Below are 17372 nucleotides of genomic sequence, written 5' to 3'. Positions count from 1 at the left end.
GCACGCATGTACTCAAGGGGACCCCCACCTAACTAGTAGCCAAGTGCAAACCTGGGATGACCCTGAACAGCTCTCTTTCGTCCTCTGCTTGCATGTGAGCTGCGGCCTTCGTTCCACAAGACGAAGGCCCTACACCTGATCAGTCTCCTGCCGCCAGGCCATTCCCCCTTCGCCCTGTGGCCTCTGCTGCCTGGGAGGGCCGGAGAGCTCAACTGCAAACGTCATCACCTTCTTTCACCTACAATGTTCTTACCTTGGCTTACAAGGCCCATAAGAAACCCACCTGTTAACACGTGCAGCTCCTCAGTCAGCGGCCAGCACCTTGTTCAGTTCAGTTTAGTGGCTCAGTCATGTCTGACTCTTTGCGACTCCATGGACTGCAGCACGCCAGGCCTCCCTGTCCATCACCAACTCCCGCAGTTCACCCAAACTCATGCCCACTGAGTCAGTGACGCCATCCAGCCATCTCATCCTCTGTCATCCCCTTCTCCTCCCGCCCTCAATCTTTCCCAGCATCAGGGTCTTTTCCAATGAGTCAGCTGCACGCTTGTACGTCCAGACAAACACAGACACACACGATTTTCAGCCACTAGGCCATGCCGCAAAGACAAACAAACCCAAGAGCCCAGGTGCCCCGCTCCCAAGTCTCACTGCTCTCACCACGACACACCTCTCTATTCCAGGCTTCCGCACCCGCCCCGCCTGGGGAGAGGGATGAGCAGAAACAGAAGGTGGGCTTGGGGCTTAGAGCTGTTGCTCAGGGGGGCCGCTCACGGGCCAGAGCAAGGCACACACAGTCAGGCCTGGTGCGAGAAGGCGAGCTCCCGGGACCCGGGTTCAGGGAGGCGCAGAGAGCCCCAAGGAATGGCGTGCCTGTGTGCGCACGGGCCCACAGACAGACTCAGCGGGTTCTTTCTAAGTCAGCTTTCCACGTTTTCTACAAATTCCTCAGGATTCAGAGCGAACATTTCCTGAAACGCACTGTGGGAAGCTGTGCCTACGCCCCAGGAAAGGCTCGGCCCAGGCGCTTCCCAGCCCCGCACGGCACAGGGCGCGGCCTGCAGACCTGGGCGCACCCCCCACAGGCTGCGCCCCTGGAGGCGTCTCCCAGCTCACCCCAGCCCCACGGGCATCAGCTGAGCACGTACTTGCTCAGTGAGTCAGGCTCTTGGCCAGGAACGCCCTCCGCGGAACCACCGAGAAGGTTCCCTGTCATCCGAAGATCCACGTCAACGGCTGCGCAGGGCGCCTGCCCCTCAGGATCCAGACGGGGCGCGCACCGCGCTCCAGACACACCTCCCGGTGCTCTTGCACTCAGACGGGAGCCGCTGCGGAAAGCACAGGCGTGCACGGGGCTCGCAGGGGCCGGCCCGTGGAGGGGAGCGCCAAGGGAGCTGCAGCTGGAGGCCGAGGGCCTGCTGCCCCTCAGGGCGCCCCGGGCCCCTGACGCCGGGCAGCCCCTCACCCCCACCCCAGACGGCAGAGCAGGCCGCCTGCACACAGCGCCTACAGCACGGCGGGCACTTGGAAAACCACCCTGAATGAACGACCGCTGCACCGGCCCAATGACAGACCCGAGAGAAGGCTTAAATGTCATCCTTTTAAAAGCACTGAGCCACTAAAAAAGAAATAAACAGAGATATGCCACAGGAGCAATTTCTCACAACACTCAGGCCCTGAGGTAAGTGCATAACCGTTGCTGAATTTTTTGCTCAGACGTTCATAGAAGCAAACGGCAACTACCACTCTATTTAATGTAAAATCTGCCCGGTTTCTCAAGATTCGAGCTGCTGGTACCAATCACGCGCTTTTGTAACCACACACACTAATATAAAATGTCTAAAAATGTCATTAGACTAATACATGGAACATTTCTGAGCGTTGGAAACTTGCTTAGAAGCTGTGCAAACCACAAACATGTAGTATTTGGTAGTTTAGGACACTTGGTGAAAAACACTAATAACCTTAACACTAAATTACATTTTGCACTGCAATATGAGCCACAAGACTCTAGAAGCAAACGCAACCTCAAAGTGGTGCAGACACAGACAGCGGGGCGGGTGCCAACCTGAACTTCCCTGCGTCCAGCCATCCCGGGAGACCAGCTTAGGGAGCACGCCGAGGCCGCTGGCCTCGCAAACCCGGGCAGCAGACGTGCAGCTCCCCAAGTCAAGTATTCAGTCCCTGACTCGTAAAAGAAAAGCACACTCAGCTCCCACCGAGGAAGCTCCTCCACGCTTTACTGTCTCCTTCAAGAGGAGGAAACAGGCTCCTGAGTAGAGAAGGAAGAGCGTGATCTGGGAGGCCCCCTGAAACGGCCGTTTGGTCTGAAATCCTCCCTTCTATGTTGGGAAGGGCAACTATTTACTCGGGAGATGTTAGTTAGAATCGTCAGCAACAAGCAGGGAACAGCTCCAGAGAACTCTGCTGAAACCGCAGTGTCACCTGGGGGAAACTGCTAGTTAATATGTAAACAGCACCCTGGGAAGGCAGAGAGTCAGCGGGGCAAACAGGTTTCGCCTGTCACTCCATTTCAGGCTCAGACCAGGGAAGGGCCAGGGCCACACCCGGACCCAGGGGCGGGAGGCCCTTCAGGAAGCAAGGGGCCAGGTGAGGAGACACCGGACCCAGGCCGAACCCTGCGGCCGGAGCAGGGTCTCCACGCGGCAGGACCCCAGTCTCGGGGAGCGAGGGCCACCTGTGCCTCCCTGGGGACAGGAGACTGCTCCATCTCGCACACGTTTCACACTCCAGCTGCTGGTGACCGTGCAAGACACAAGCTGTCCAGGTCTGCAGACAGCGAGAAAAGACGGGCGGCCACTCCACGCTGACCACACAGCACCCTCACCCATCTAAAGACAAGGCACAGCAAGGCCTTCCAACCGATACACTCACGTTTATCTCCAGGTTGGTGCAAAAGCTAGCTGCGGAGTGGCACTGGCCACCTTCCTGACGCTGGACACATTGTCAGATACGGCTGCCACACGTCTCAGCGCACATCTCTTGCTTTACGTTCTTTTTGCCAACGACTTATTACCTGCTGTTTATTTTATATTTATTTTAGACTACAGAAATGATGTTAGATAAAAATCAAATTCAAGCGATTTTTTTATTCGCGTTCAGAATGGGTTGTAAAGCAATGGAGACGACTCGCAGCATCAACACTTTTGGGCAGGAACTGCCAACGAACATGCAGCGCAGTGGGGGGTCCAAGAAGGTCTGCAAAGGCGACAAGGGCCTTGAAGACAGGGGCAGAGTGGCCGGCCATCGGAAGCCGACAACGGCTAACTGACAATGACCATCAAAGCTGATCCTCTTACAACTACATGGGAGGTTGCTGAAGAGCTCAGTGTCGACCACTCTACAGCCGTTCAGCATTTGAGGCAAACTGGAGAAGTGAAAAAGCTTGATGAGTGGATGCCTCGGGAGCTGACCAAAAAAACCTGTTATTTATTTATTTTTATTTATTTTAATTGGAGATGAATTCCTTTACAATACTGTGATGGTTTTTGCCATACATTCACATGAATCAGCCATGGGTGAACATGTGTTCCCATCCTGACCCCCTCCCAGCTCCCTCCCCATCCCATCCCTCAGGGTGATCCCAGTGCACCAGCCCCGAGCACCCTGCATCGAACTGGACTGGCGATCTGTTTCACATATGGTAATATACACATTTCAATGCTATTCTCTCAAATCATCCCACCCTCGCCCTCACCTACAGAGTCCAAAAGACTGTTCTATACATCTGTGTCTCTTTTGGCTGTCTCACATGTAGGGTTATCATTACCATCTTTCTAAATTCCATACATATGCATTAGTATACTGTATTGCTGTTTTTCTTTCTGGCTTACTTCGCTCTGTGTAAGAGGCTCCAGTTTCATCCACCTCATTAGAACTGATTCAAATGCATTCTTTTTAATGGCTGAGTAATACTCCATTGTGTATATGTGCCACAGCTTTCTTATCCATTTGTCTGCCGATGGACATCTAGGTTGCTTCCATGTCCTGGCTGTTGTAAACAGTGCTGCGATGAACACTGGGGTACACATATCTCTTTCAATTCTGAAAACCTGTCATTTTAAAGTGCTGTCTTCTTTTATTCTGCAACAACAATGAACCGGTTCTTGACTGCATTGTGACATGTGACAAAAAGTGGATTTTATAAAACTGGCGATCACCAGCTCAGTGGCTAGACTGAGAAGAAGCTCCAAAGCACTTCCCAAAGCCAAACTTGTACCAAAAAATTCATGGTCACTGTTGGGGGTCTGCTGCCGGTCTGATCCACTACAGCTTTCTAAACGCTGGCAAAACCACTACATCTGAGAAGTATGCTCAGCAAATCGATGAGACGCAGCGAAAACTGCCAACGCCTGCAGGCAGCACCGGTCAACAGAAAGGGCCCAGTCCTCCTCCACATGTGGCCACGCTCAACCACAGGTTGCACAATCAGCACCTCAAAAGCTGAACAAATTGGGCTACCAAGTTTTGCCCCATCTGCCATATTCATCTGACCTCCGCCATTTCTTTAAGCATCTCAACAACGTTCTGCAGGGAAAACGCTTCCACCACCAGCAGGAGGCAGGAGATGCTTTCCGAGAGCTCCTCAAACCCCAAAGCATGGATTTTTATGCTGCAGGAACAAACAAGCCGGCAAAAATGTGTTGACTGTAACGGTTCCTATTTTGGTTAATAACGATGCATTTGAGGCTAGTTATAATCATTTAAAATTCAGTCCAAAATCGCAATTACTTTTGTACCTACCTAATAGAAGATATATATACATATACATGTAACGTTTCATTGTATCATACCTCTGGTTATTCCTTAAAATTATGCCCTAAGTTGTTCTACTTATAAATTATTTTTCTAAAAAACCTGCAGGCACTGTTTTTGTTGCAGTGATCCTACACCTTCAGAGTCCACAGTGCTGAGTTACAGGAACACTCTGTTCCAGAACCATGCAACCTGGGCAGATCACTGCCCCCAGCTTACCAGCTGTCCCCCACCTACAGGACTGTTCTGAAAACTAAGGGAGGTGATACAGGCAATGCACTCACACGAATGTCAAGCGCACAGACACTACACACCCACAGAACGCTACCTCTCACACCTGTCATCACAGCAACCTACAAGGCTTTTAAAAGCTGGATTCCCGACAAAAACTGTAAACTTAATAACATGATCAATAACAAATGATCCAGCACTGGGTTAAAAATGTAAGTAATTAATAACTAAGTATGTATACTTCAAGCATTTCCCAAATGTTCAAAAGAAACACACAATTTTCATAATACAAAGAAAGCAAATGCCTTAACTCCTTCATGTCTAATAACATTTTCAAGAATATACTTCAAAAATAAACCATAAAACAACATCATAAAATTTTTTAGTGGTTTTCCAGATTTACTGGCCTTAATTTTACTGTTCTTGACATTTCCAAATAACAATTTAATGAAGGTTATCAGATCAGATCAGATCAGATCAGGTCGCTCAGTCATGTCTGACTCTTTGCAACCCCATGAATCGCAGCACGCCAGGCCTCCCTGTCCAACACCAACTCCCGGAGTTCACTGAGACTCACGTCCATCGAGTCAGTGATGCCATCCAGCCATGTCATCCTCTGTCGTCCCCTTCTCCTCCTTCCCCCAATCCCCCCAGCATCAGAGTCTTTTCCAATGAATCAACTCTTCGCATGAGGTGGCCAAAGTACTGGAGTTTCAGCTTTAGCATCATTCCTTCCAAAGAAATCCCAGGGCTAAAAAAAAAAGAAAAAGAAATCCCAGGGCTGATCTCCTTCAGAATGGACTGGTTGGATCTCCTTGCAGTCCAAGGGACTCTCAAGAGTCTTCTCCAACACCACAGTTCAAAAGCAGCAATTCTTCGGCGCTCAGCCTTCTTCACAGTCCAACTCTCACATCCATACATGACCACTGGAAAAACCATAGCCTTGACTAGACGGACCTTTGCTGGCAAAGTAATGTCTCTGCTTTTGAATATGCTATCTAGGTTAGTCATAACTTTCCTTCCAAGGAGTAAGCATCTTTTAATTTCATGGCTGCAGTTAGCATCTGCAGTGATTTTGGAGCCTAGAAAAAGTCTGATACTGTTTCCCCATCTATTTCCCATGAAGTGATGGGACCGGATGCCATGATCTTCGTTTTCTGAATGTTGAGCTTTAAGCCAACTTTTTCACTCTCCACTTTCACTTTCATCAAGAGGCTTTTTAGTTCCTCTTCACTTTCTGCCATAAGGGTAGTTATAAAAAATGATTTTTAAAAACTGAAATCAACAAGTTTGGCATAAAAACACACGAATTATTCTATGAAGTCTACAAGGCCACCTTTGCCAAAACAGAATTAAAAACATATTTCAAAATACTTGAGGTCCTCAACATGAACCATGGTGAAGACACTGTCCACAGTGCTCTGGGCAGGACCCTCCTGAGTAAGATAAGCCCAGCTCATCTACAAAGGAGCCGTTCACAGATTCACTAATTCAGCAACTCAGGTTTCAGATCTGTATTGTATTACTCTGGCAAATTAAAACAACATGTCTATTAATAAATATGTCTCATTCTGTGGTTAAAAACAGTGCTCCATCAAAACGATTTAGTAATACTACCTATAAAAAGAAAATGGTCACCAAAGCTTCAAATGAACTCACACCTCGCCATGAAAGAACAGCACAACATATCTGCGGCAGAAAGTTGCCACCAAGTAGATAAATTAATCTTAAGTGTTGGTAATCTTTAACATAAATTCAATATTCTCATATTTTGTTTTCGCCATATGCATTTTTAAAAGTAGTATGCTCACATACTATTTATAAGTATTAAAATCCCATGTCGTGCACAGTGGATCTTAGAATATAAACACTAATCTGTGCAGTCTGTCTCTCTCCGGAGAGACAGTAACGCTATGGGGGAGCACAGCCAAACCCAGCAGGAGAAAGCCTTCTCAGGGTCGGTCGCTGCCATCGTGCAGAGCGCAAGCTTGGAAGGGGAGGCCTGGAAGCACAGACAAGTGCCAGAAGACAGAGCCCACATCAGCAACACAGCTACCAACCAGGTTACCTGGAATATCAGACTCCAACGCTCAGAACTAGACACTGACCAGGAGGAAGTGGGCCACACCACAGCCCGAGTGAATCAGAGCAATGAAACTTCAGTCACCCTTCAGCTAGGTTGTAGCCAGTATCTCTCAACAGCAAAAATGTACATGCTTGCATCTCACAAATTCAAATTTTTCTATTTTTCCAGTAGTCATGTATGGATGTGAGAGTTGGACCATAAAGAAGGCTGACCGTGAAGAACTGATGCTTTTGAACTGTGTGGTGTTGGAGAAGACTCTCGAGAGTCCCTTGGACTGCAAGGAGATCCAACCAGTCCATCCTAAAAGAAATCAGTCCTGAATATTCATTGGAAGGACTGATGCTGAAGCTGAAACTCTAATAATTTGGCCACCTGATGCAAGGAATTATCTCACTGGAAAAGACCCTGATGCTGGGAAAGATTGAAGGTGGGAGAAGGGGATGACAGAGGATGAGATGTTTGGATGGCATCACTGACTCGATGGACATGAGTTTGAGTAGGCTTTGGGAGATGGTGAAGGACAGGGAAGCCTGGTGTGCTGCAGTCCATGGGGTCGCACAGAGTCGGACACAACTGAACAACAACAAATGAAAATAGGTATTATTTATAAATAAAAATAAGTAAATACATGCAAAATAAATGAATGTATGTTAAAACCTATCTTTCTATCATAAGGAGAATTACGTTCGACTTTAAATGATATGTATCTGTTAACTGTATAGCCCTAGTCCGAAAATACCAAGAACATAGACTTTAATATCTGCCTTAGAATGTTTCAAAAATGAGCTGAAACCAAAGCTCTTAAAAGCAATCACCAAGTGTTCCAGGCAGAGCTCACACCAAGGCAGGAGGCCCTGGCCCCTCTCAGGTCCGCGGTGAGGTCAGACGCGCTCCTGGGCCCGCAGGCGCTGGAGCCTCGCAGGCGCGGCCGGCAGGCGGGCGGCTGGGGCAACCCGCGGGCTCAGCGCGCCGACCACAGTGGGGCGCCCGTCCCTGCGGCAGTCACGCCTAAAGAGGGCCCATCTCGCTCAGGCCTGCCTCTGGGGGAGCTGGAGGGACGATCAGTCTTACCGGACGTGGACTCAAGCACCTCGGTCCGGCACCCTACTTGCTGAAGTGCAAACCGCGCATGAAGGACTAGGGCTGCTCGTCAGAGCCCAGCGAACGTCCCGGAAAGCCCGTGGGCAGCGACCAAACGAGGCGCGTTTCTCACGGAAACCCACGTCCACCTCGGAGAGCTGAGGGCGCACCGCGGCTTCGCGGGCTCGGCCTCTCCTCAGAGACCAGGGAAGTGAGCCCCTTCCTGCAAGGCCGCCAGCGACCAGCACACCCGAGCTTGGACAGGGACTCCGATGTCCGAAAACGGGTCTCCACCACTGTGCTTGGTGGTGCGGGTTTAGCCACCAAGTCGTGTCCGACTCTTGCGACCCTATTGACTGTAGCCCACAGGCTCCTCTGTCCATGAGATTCTCCAGGCAAGAACACTGGAGTGGGGTGCCGTTTCCTTCTCCAGGGGATCTTCCCGACCCAGGGCTCGAACCCGGGTTTCCTGCATTGCAGGCAGATTCTTTACCAACTGAGCTAGGAGGGAGGCTTCCCAACACTTAAGATTTTTCTAGTCAATGCTGACATTAACAAATGGGCTATTTTTATATGGTTTAAAGAAATGTATCAACATGTGGGGAAAATCCACATAACTCAGAGAACCTGTATTTTCCAAGCGGTCAGTGCTCCGTGGCCCAAAACCACACGTGGGTACAAGACCCATTCAAAGTGCAAAACAGACAAATGGGTGTTAACTGAACAATAGGAAAAAGATTTAAAACAATCTTCCAACGGAGAATTAGTACCAGAAACAGAAACACTTAGGCTCAAAGCAGAAATCTTCATAAAACTGACTCTTAACTTTTATTATCCATGTCTTTTAGAAATAATCACGCCAATAATGCCCCCAAGTATTTGCCAACACAAAAATACATTACAGTGAAAAATGTAAGATAACCTAGGAACTCATTAAGAAGCTCATGTATAATAATGATACACTATAAACTTATATAAAACCAGGGTAGATTTTACAAGCTTTTTTCTGTAAATCTGGAGCACTCAGAAATTTATTCAGAAAATAATATCAACACCTACCTAAAAATAATGTCTCTGCAAGACATCTTCCCAAGGTCCAGAACTAAGTATGTATATGGAGAGAGGCACGTGCTTTTAAGAACACAGTGGTTTTTAAATATTTGATTGTGCTGTTGCTCCCAAACCATTTTCTCTACCAACCATGTAGAACTAGTCCAGACTCAGAGCAAAAGGGCGAAACTGGCAACGTCCAGCCTCCACACCAAAAGCCGATAATAGCAGCACAAAAAGAAATTACAAGTTAGAAATTGTGCTGGCTCTCCTGCAAGACTCAGGAAATAAAAAGAATAGTAAGTCGCCATGGGAAGTACCACTATTAGCCGACAAGGATACAGAGAAAGTATGTTCTTTAAAGGAACAAATGGTTTAAACTAGTGGAGAGTGGGAGCCTGACTTTCCTTTAACAGAACATGTGTGAAATGGAGCAACAGAGAACTATTAAGCCGTGACTCAGAATACGGCAAACCCACCAGACAACAGTGAGCATGAGCAGAGCGTCGCGGGCCAGGCCCTCCACGCAGCTCTCGGGCTGGGCTGGGGGGCTGCAGGGAGCTAGGGCAGACCCGAACCCCTGTGGAAGCCCGGGCCCCGCTGTTTGCACCGCGGTCGGGGGCTCAGACAGACTCAAGGGTGACGCGTCCTCCCCCAGCGTGGGGGGCTGCGGGCACGCTGCTTAGTCTCTAACCTACGACCGCAGGTCACGCACCTTCCCGCCACTGTCCTGGGCGTCAGCACGGTAACTGAGTGCACCGGAAGCAAGACCAGCCAGGGAACCAAAAGCAACAGAAAAACCGGGAGCGAAGACCGGCAGACTCCACCTGAACAGGTCTTCACTGAAGAGGTCAGTTCAGTTTATGTTACATGAGTACTGTTCGCGTCTATTTTATGTATAATAGAGGAAAGCAAGCCTCTACCAAAATAACTGCTATATTATCTACTAGTGTTTTCCGATATTACATCAAGTTCAAGTCTGGCAAAACTGTTTATAAGCAGATTAATCTATGCCACCAGAATAATAACCAACCACTAATAATAATGCTTTATGTACCACAATTACTCAATTAAATCCCTATTGACATAACCCTAAGCCTTCTTCTCTTAAACATCCCACCAACTTGGTATCATATCCTGGTTTTCTGTGAATCAAATTTTTTCGCGAATATGAAAGTTCTGCTATTCAACTATTGCTGCTGTTTGGTTGTTAAATGGTGTCTCTTTGCAACTCCAAGGACTGCAGCATGCCAGGCTTCCCTGTGCTTCACCGTCTCCCAGAATTTGCTTAAACTCATGGCCACTGAGCTGGTGATGCCATCCAACCATCTCATCCTCTGTCACCCCCTCCTTCTCCTGCCCTCAATGTTTCCTAGCATCAGGGTCTTTTCCAGTGAATCAGCTCTTCACACAAGGTAGCCAAAGTATTGGAGCTCTGTATTCTACTATTAACCACAATCAAAATCTGGCAATTCTAGAAATGCCTGTATTTACAACATTTACATTCCATTAAGTCCATAAACCACATAAAGGAAAAATTACTGCTTCGTTGGCAGGAACACAGCAAAGTGAAGCTGGTCGAGATGCAGCTTCAAGTCAAGGTAAGGAGACAGCGGTGCCCTGACCTCACACCCACAAACACAAACCACAACCAATTACTACAGAAGAAAAAAAAATGTTTTTAAAGGAATAGAGATGCCTATAAATACTAAAAACACATCAGTGGCAGCTGCCTATCTCATCACACACTAGTCACCAGATCTTCCCAAGTACCAAGGTTTAATAACACAACTGCTGTTTCCAAAATAGTCTCAAATATAGTTAAGTTGTATGATAAAGCATAGTTACAACCTAAGCATTAGTCCAAAGTATAGATTAAACTCTGTGCTTATTTGCTCAGTCATGTCCGACTCTTAGCGACCCCATGGACTGTGGCCCGCCAGGTTCCTCTGTCCATGGGATTCTCCAGGAAAGAATACTGAAGTGGGTTGCCATGCCCTCCTCCAGAGGATGTTCCGGACCCAGGGATCAAACCCAGGTCTCCCACATTGCAGGTGGATTCTTTACCATCTGAGCCACCAGGGAAGCCCAGTTCAAGCTCCAAATTACGCAATTACTACGACCTCATCTGAAGACTTCCTCCTCCACCTCTGCTGACAAACTACGAGCTGTTTTTCACACGCACCCCTGGGTGGTCTGGGTCGTATGAAGCACCACGTTACTTCTCCAGACTAATCAGAGTACCAAAGTATAACATATCCACCTTCAGTAAAGAACAGAGGGGTGTCCACAAAAATTCTAGGTTAACCTTTTTCCCATCGATGCCAAAAAAAGGCAATGAATTCACTAAGTAATACGTATCTCCCAAAAGTGGTCAGCCAACTACGCAGCACAGGCTTTGCACTCAGGTGTACAGTTTATGCAGAAGAATAAGACACGAAACGACAAATATTTAACAGTCTAACAGACAATTTCACTAAGCTTTTAAAAAGCTCACTTCCCTGTGTAGTCAAGAATAAAGGTACACAAAAAGGAAACCACATTCAGCATTCTTTTCACAAAGTATTCACTGAGCACGCACCACGTGACAGACGTGCAATTGACATTTCAAACAATAAAATGCGAAGCTCTCGCCTTCATGCAATCAGAGAATGACTCAGACAAAACCAGTGGCTACAATGACAAAATGAGCTAAACAACGGAACACCCAACAGCATGCAGACTTTTGGGTAACCAGAGAAGCAGTCTTCTGAGGAAGTACAGAGATTAGCAACAAGAACTCTGCTATGATAAATTATCAGAAACCCCTAAAAGAAGTGAAGGCTTAACATTAAAAGTAAGACAAGGACAGGCGGGACTAAGAAGCTCTTATAAGCATTATCAAGCACTATAGCTCTCCATGGTAATCAAGAGATTAATTCAGCTTAATATCAATTTCTTGGTGATAAAGCACTGACTCTAAGTTTAGATCACCAACTTTCATTTTAAATATAATCAGGGACGAAAAACACACAATGATAAAATATAGTCTGTTTCTTCTTTGGAAGCCCTTCTGCATACAAAGGTGAATACGAAGCAAACTTAACGAAGCTGAAGTTAGAACATATTCTAATTTTCTTTAAAGAGAGAGTAATCCAAAGAGCCAAGCTTATCATCTCCTTAAACATAAACACCTCAGATCAGAAGTTAGCAATGCTGCCTGAAACCACCAACCACAGACGGTCAATAGTTCTGTAATTTGGTAAGAGGCTTCTCTGGTGGCTCAGACCAGAAAGAGTCTGCCTACAATGCGGGAGACCGGGGTTTGATCCCTGGGTCGGGAACATCCTCTGAAGAAGGAAATGGCAGCCCACTCCAGTACTTTTGCCTGGAAAATCCCATGGACAGAGGAGCCTGGTAGGCTACAGTCCATGGGGTCGAAAAGAGCGACTTCACTTCACTCACTGTGATCACTGTAACCCCTCCAAAAAAGCCGCCAAAAGAAAACAAACCAACAACTACACTCTCGTATATGTACATAAAAAAGATTCTCCAAATATATAAATACGTGCCTTACAACTTATCTTTACAAATCAAATTCTGAAGTAAAGTTGCTCGACATTTACTGACCATAATAAAGGCCAGTATGATGTTACATTCTTATAAGGAAAATTATTTGTGATGGAGAAATAGAGTGAAAAATTCATCGTTTCCCAGATATTAAAAAAAGTTCAGACAAAAAAGTTTAGATAAAGCAACTCAAATCCACTGGCTTTAAAATATTGATTTAGGGAATTATTAACTTTAGTTTACCTTCATGATAATGAAAAACACATGCTAAATGTGAAGCTTAAACTTCCAAAGGCCAGAATAAACAGACACACAGCAGGCAAAGGCTCTCCAGAAAACAAAGAATACAAGTGTAAACCAAGTACCAGACATAATGCAAGAGCGGAGAAGACAACACGGATATTGTAAAAAGCCAACTTATTTCATCAAGAAACACTTTCTAATATAATCTTGGAGGACCATTTCTAGACGTGTTCAGGTGTAAGCGGGGCGGCTGTTGTGTCTTGTTGCTAAGTCATGCCTGACACTTCTGCAACCCCGTGGACTGTAGCCCACCAGGCTCCTCTTTACATGGGACTCTCCAGGCAAGAACATTGGAGTGGGCTGCCATTTCTAAATGAAATATATAATCATTTGCCTGAAATGTCCTTCAACTTTTGCTTTGCTTCAACATCTGCATAGCAACTTTTCACCCGCAGAATAACCAGAAAAAACATAGTTCTCTGAATGACAGGCCAGTTTTACTTTAAAAACTACTCAGACGGTGTATCTCAGAAAGGACAGAAGTCTCAACCGAGTGCTTAAAAACAGAATTTAATAAAATCAACTGTGTTTCTGATTCAGGATTTTTTAAAATGCCAGTGCATTCAGAATCCCAAAGAGTAAACTGAATTATCTATCACTAAAGTGAAAAAAGATTCCTTTTCTCAACCAGAGTTGGGAAATTTCTGAAAAAAAAAAAAAAAATTATAAATAGGTCCATTCAAACAGAAAAACAAAACAACTATGTACCAAAATATTTTACATCTGAATTTTTTAAACCAGAAAAAAGAAAAATGAACTCATTATTCTGAAAGACAACATAATCCTGAAGGCTAAATGACTGCACGTCTCTTTTCAAAGACCTGCTAATAAACCTATGAATGAACACAACTACGCATTATTCATTTGTTTACTAGCACCTAACTCATAAAATCATTAGAGAAGGTGAGTTGTGAACCAGGAGTAACTTATCAATTGGCAACCTGAACCTAATAATTCATATTGGCATTCAACTACGTATTAAAACGAATGGCTCTGCCAGTGCAGACGGAAGAAATGGATTTCCCCCCCTCCCCCATCATGGGCAAAATTAAGACGCTGAGACGCTAAAAGTCAAGTTTGCTCAAAACTATGAACTGGGGTTTAATGATAAGGCATTCAATTTCATGAGAATGCTCAAATTCGTCCAACAGGATTGGGGCCCCAAAGACGGTATTTCAGTAAACAGTATTAACTTGTAATTACCTACTGGGACAAATCAGAAATAGATGCTAGTAAAACCATTCCCTAGGAGGACACGAGTCCCGGGTAAGGTGTCTCTCCCGCGGCTGGAGGATGGGCTCTCAGGGTCCCTCCCTGAGCCCTCCCCTCCACGGCCCTCCCCCACACCTCTCCCAGACCAACGCACTGGGAGGAGACCTATTTAAAAAACAGAAAACTGCTGGGAATTCTTTCAGCCTCTCTGCCACAAACAACTACCATTGTCCCAGGCCGAAGGCAAGCGAGATTTCCTCCTTTTCCAGGAGCACACCCAGGGCGGGCTACCCCCAGCCAGGCCCGGAGCCACCGTGCGCGCCCCGCCCTGCGCCCCCCGCCCCTCCCCAAAGCCCCCCCACCCACCCGATCGCCCCGACCCCCTCCCCTCCCCCTCTCGACACCCTCCCCCTCCCGACCCTCGCCCTCCCCCTCCCCCCGCCCCTCCCCCGCCCACTCCCCTCCCCCCCCCGGGCCCGCGGCCGCGCGCACGGCCGGCGCGGGGAGGGGCGCCCGCCCGTCCACCTGAGCGCCGGCAGCGAATGGGAGGGACCGCCTCTCCGCGGAGTTCAATTCCGGGCCGCGTTATCAGCGGGGCCGCACGGTCGGAACAACTTCCCCGACATTCGCTGTGCGCGCCGGGCCTCCGAGCCCGGCGCCGAGCCCCGCGGCCGGCCACACGCCCGCGCGCCCCGGGGACAAAGGTCCTCCGGGCGGGGGCCCCGCCAACCGCGTCCCCGCCGCGCCCCCCGCCCCCGCCCCCGCCCCGCGCCCCCCGGTCCGGGCGCCCCCCGCCCCGCGCAGGTGAGCGCGCCCCGCCCGCGCCCGCGGCCCGCACCTCGGTGGGCTGGCTGATCTCGAACAGGTCCAGTCGGTTGGCGTTCCAGTGCTGGATGATGTCGGCCAGCTTCCGCCGCTCCTCGTCGCGGCCGCCCGCCGACATCCTCCGGCCGAGGGGTCGGCTCGGCCGAGGGGCCGCGCGCCGGGGTCGGCGGGCCCGGCTCGCCGCCTGTCCGCCTCGGTCCCACCGGCCGGCGCCCCGCGCTCCCGGCTCCGCGCGCCCTGCGCCCCCCGCGCGCCCCGGCCCGGCCGCCTCGGCTCTCGGCTCCGCGGGCTGCTCGGCCGCGTCCGCCGGCCCCGCGTCCGCCGCCGGCCGGTGTGAGTGCGCCCCGAGCGCCCGCCCCGCGCCGCCCCGCCCGCCGTGCGCGCCCCCGCCCGCGCCGCCCCGCCCGCCCGCGCCGCCGGCCTCCGCGAGGTGCTGCTGCTGCGCGCGCGCCGGGCGGGGCTGGTCCCGGCGGGCGGTAGGGTCCGACCGCCGCGCCGGGCGCGGACCGTGCCGGATGCAGAGGCGGGTACCGGGTTCAGACGGGCGGGCCGGGTTTAGGTGGTACCGGCTTCGGACCGACGGTCCCGCGTCAGATGGGCGGGCCGGGTTCGGACGGTACCGGGTTTGGACCGGCGGTAGCAGGTCCGACCGGGGTATTGGGTGGGCGGGGTTCGGAGGGACAGTACCAGGTCCGATCGGGGGGCCGGGTTTGGTCCAATCGGGGGGCCGGGTTCGGACGGTACTGGGTTCAGACGGGCTGGCTGGGTCCATATGCTGATGTGTTGGGTCGGCCGGCCTCGGGTCGGGCTCGTGGGTGGAGTTCGGATGGACGGTACCGGGTCCTCCGGGCGGGCCGGGTTCGGCCAGGCGCGCTGGGCTGTCGAGGCCTCCGGGCCAGGACGCGCGGAGCCCCTGTGCGCGCTGACCACACGGGGCCCGCAGCGCCCGACCAGGCCAGCACCGGGGTGACCCTGTCCACCCGCCCGGGCCTGGGCCCCCTCGCCCGTGTTTGTCCCGCGGTGTCCGGGTCACGTGTGGACCGGAAAACCTGTCCTCTCCCAGCACAGGCTTCCAGCCACGGGGGAGGGGGTCCCCCGAGGTGCCCCCGCGGGGAGATGCTGCCTGTCTACTGCGCGGGCGCCTCTCAGGCTCCCGGTGTCCGCGCAGACCCCACATTCATTTCAGGAGCCAGTTTTGTCCATTTTAGGAATGCTTATGTCATTAGGGGTTTTTCAATTGCCTCTCCCCCGTGCCCGCCCCCTTAAAAAAAATAATAAACTGGCCGCAGAACACCTGTCAGCAGACAGATCTCCGTGCTGCGCGGGGCCAGGTGAAACCAGCCTCCTGCCTTATCTGTGATGTGTGGGAACAAAAAGCCCTCATCTCTGAAATACCACGCCAAGTGATGAAAACAGCGAGCTGCGTTTGACAGAGCCTCTTTATTTGTGTCATTACTTTGTCCTTTGCAGCGTGGAGACGATTTTCCTCTCCACCAATTGGATTTCTTCTTTTCTGGGAAAGATGAGAATTCTATCATCCCTGCTGGGTTTTGTCTTCAGCTCTCTTTTCTGCAGCACTGGTACAGTTCAGCTTCATAAGGAGGCTTTTCAGCAGAGAAGCCTGCGGTGTTGAACCAGTGCCACGGGGGGATGAATTCTTCAATAGATCTCTGGCCTCCTTTCTCAAAATTAAAATGTGGTGACTTGCAGAAAAGCATATGTGTATAAACAGCACATCCCTGTTCCGACATTCTGTTCCTTTATGCCTTTTAGTTCCTGTGCTTCTTTATAGACTCAAGTCGTTTTCTGTTTTGAGATTTTGGTTTTTTGTTTGTTTGTTGTGGTGAACATCACAGTGTCCATACAGCTCAGAACTGTCCAGCTAGGTTGCACGCATGCCATGTGGGTCATCAGCTATACTGTCAGCTGAATTCTAACAGTAAGAGCTTTATTCCTGACGATGCTGTTAGCAAGGATCACTTGGCTGTTAGAGAAAAAAAATGAGTTTGCAAAGCTGGCAGTTAGGTTGCTGGTGTCTGAAATAAGTACACGTGGAAAATTTAGTATTGCTGGAAAATAAAAATGGGCTTCCTGTAGTGGTGTTTTTGTAATAAAAATATAAAGCACACACGAAATGCCTACAGTTTGATGCAGAGAAGGCTCTAAATCAAAGCTCATTTTTATCATTTTTTCGACTCATTAAAAATCCCCATTGGTGTTATGAGTGTATGAGCATATAGCTCCTCTGTCCATGGGAGTC

General features: G+C 49.5%; 1 protein-coding gene across 14 annotated transcripts in view; it reads right to left on the bottom strand.

The window, feature by feature from the left end:
- AFDN (afadin, adherens junction formation factor) overlaps positions 1-15451 on the bottom strand; it is a 113638-nt gene extending 98187 nt beyond the window's left edge. For all 14 annotated transcript variants that reach the window (XM_059889991.1, XM_024997145.2, XM_059889996.1 and 11 more), the window contains exon 1: positions 15126-15451. In XM_059889991.1, coding sequence (XP_059745974.1) covers positions 15126-15230 — 105 coding nt within the window. In that variant the 5' untranslated portion in view covers positions 15231-15451. The remainder of the gene's footprint in view (positions 1-15125) is intronic.
- Between the last annotated feature and the right edge of the window lie 1921 nt (positions 15452-17372).

The sequence above is a fragment of the Bos taurus genome, chromosome 9, assembly GCF_002263795.3.
Source record: "Bos taurus isolate L1 Dominette 01449 registration number 42190680 breed Hereford chromosome 9, ARS-UCD2.0, whole genome shotgun sequence".
Taxonomy (NCBI): Eukaryota; Metazoa; Chordata; class Mammalia; order Artiodactyla; family Bovidae; genus Bos; species Bos taurus.
The sequence above is the reverse complement of the archived record's forward strand: the minus strand, read 5'-3'. Positions and strand labels throughout refer to the sequence as shown.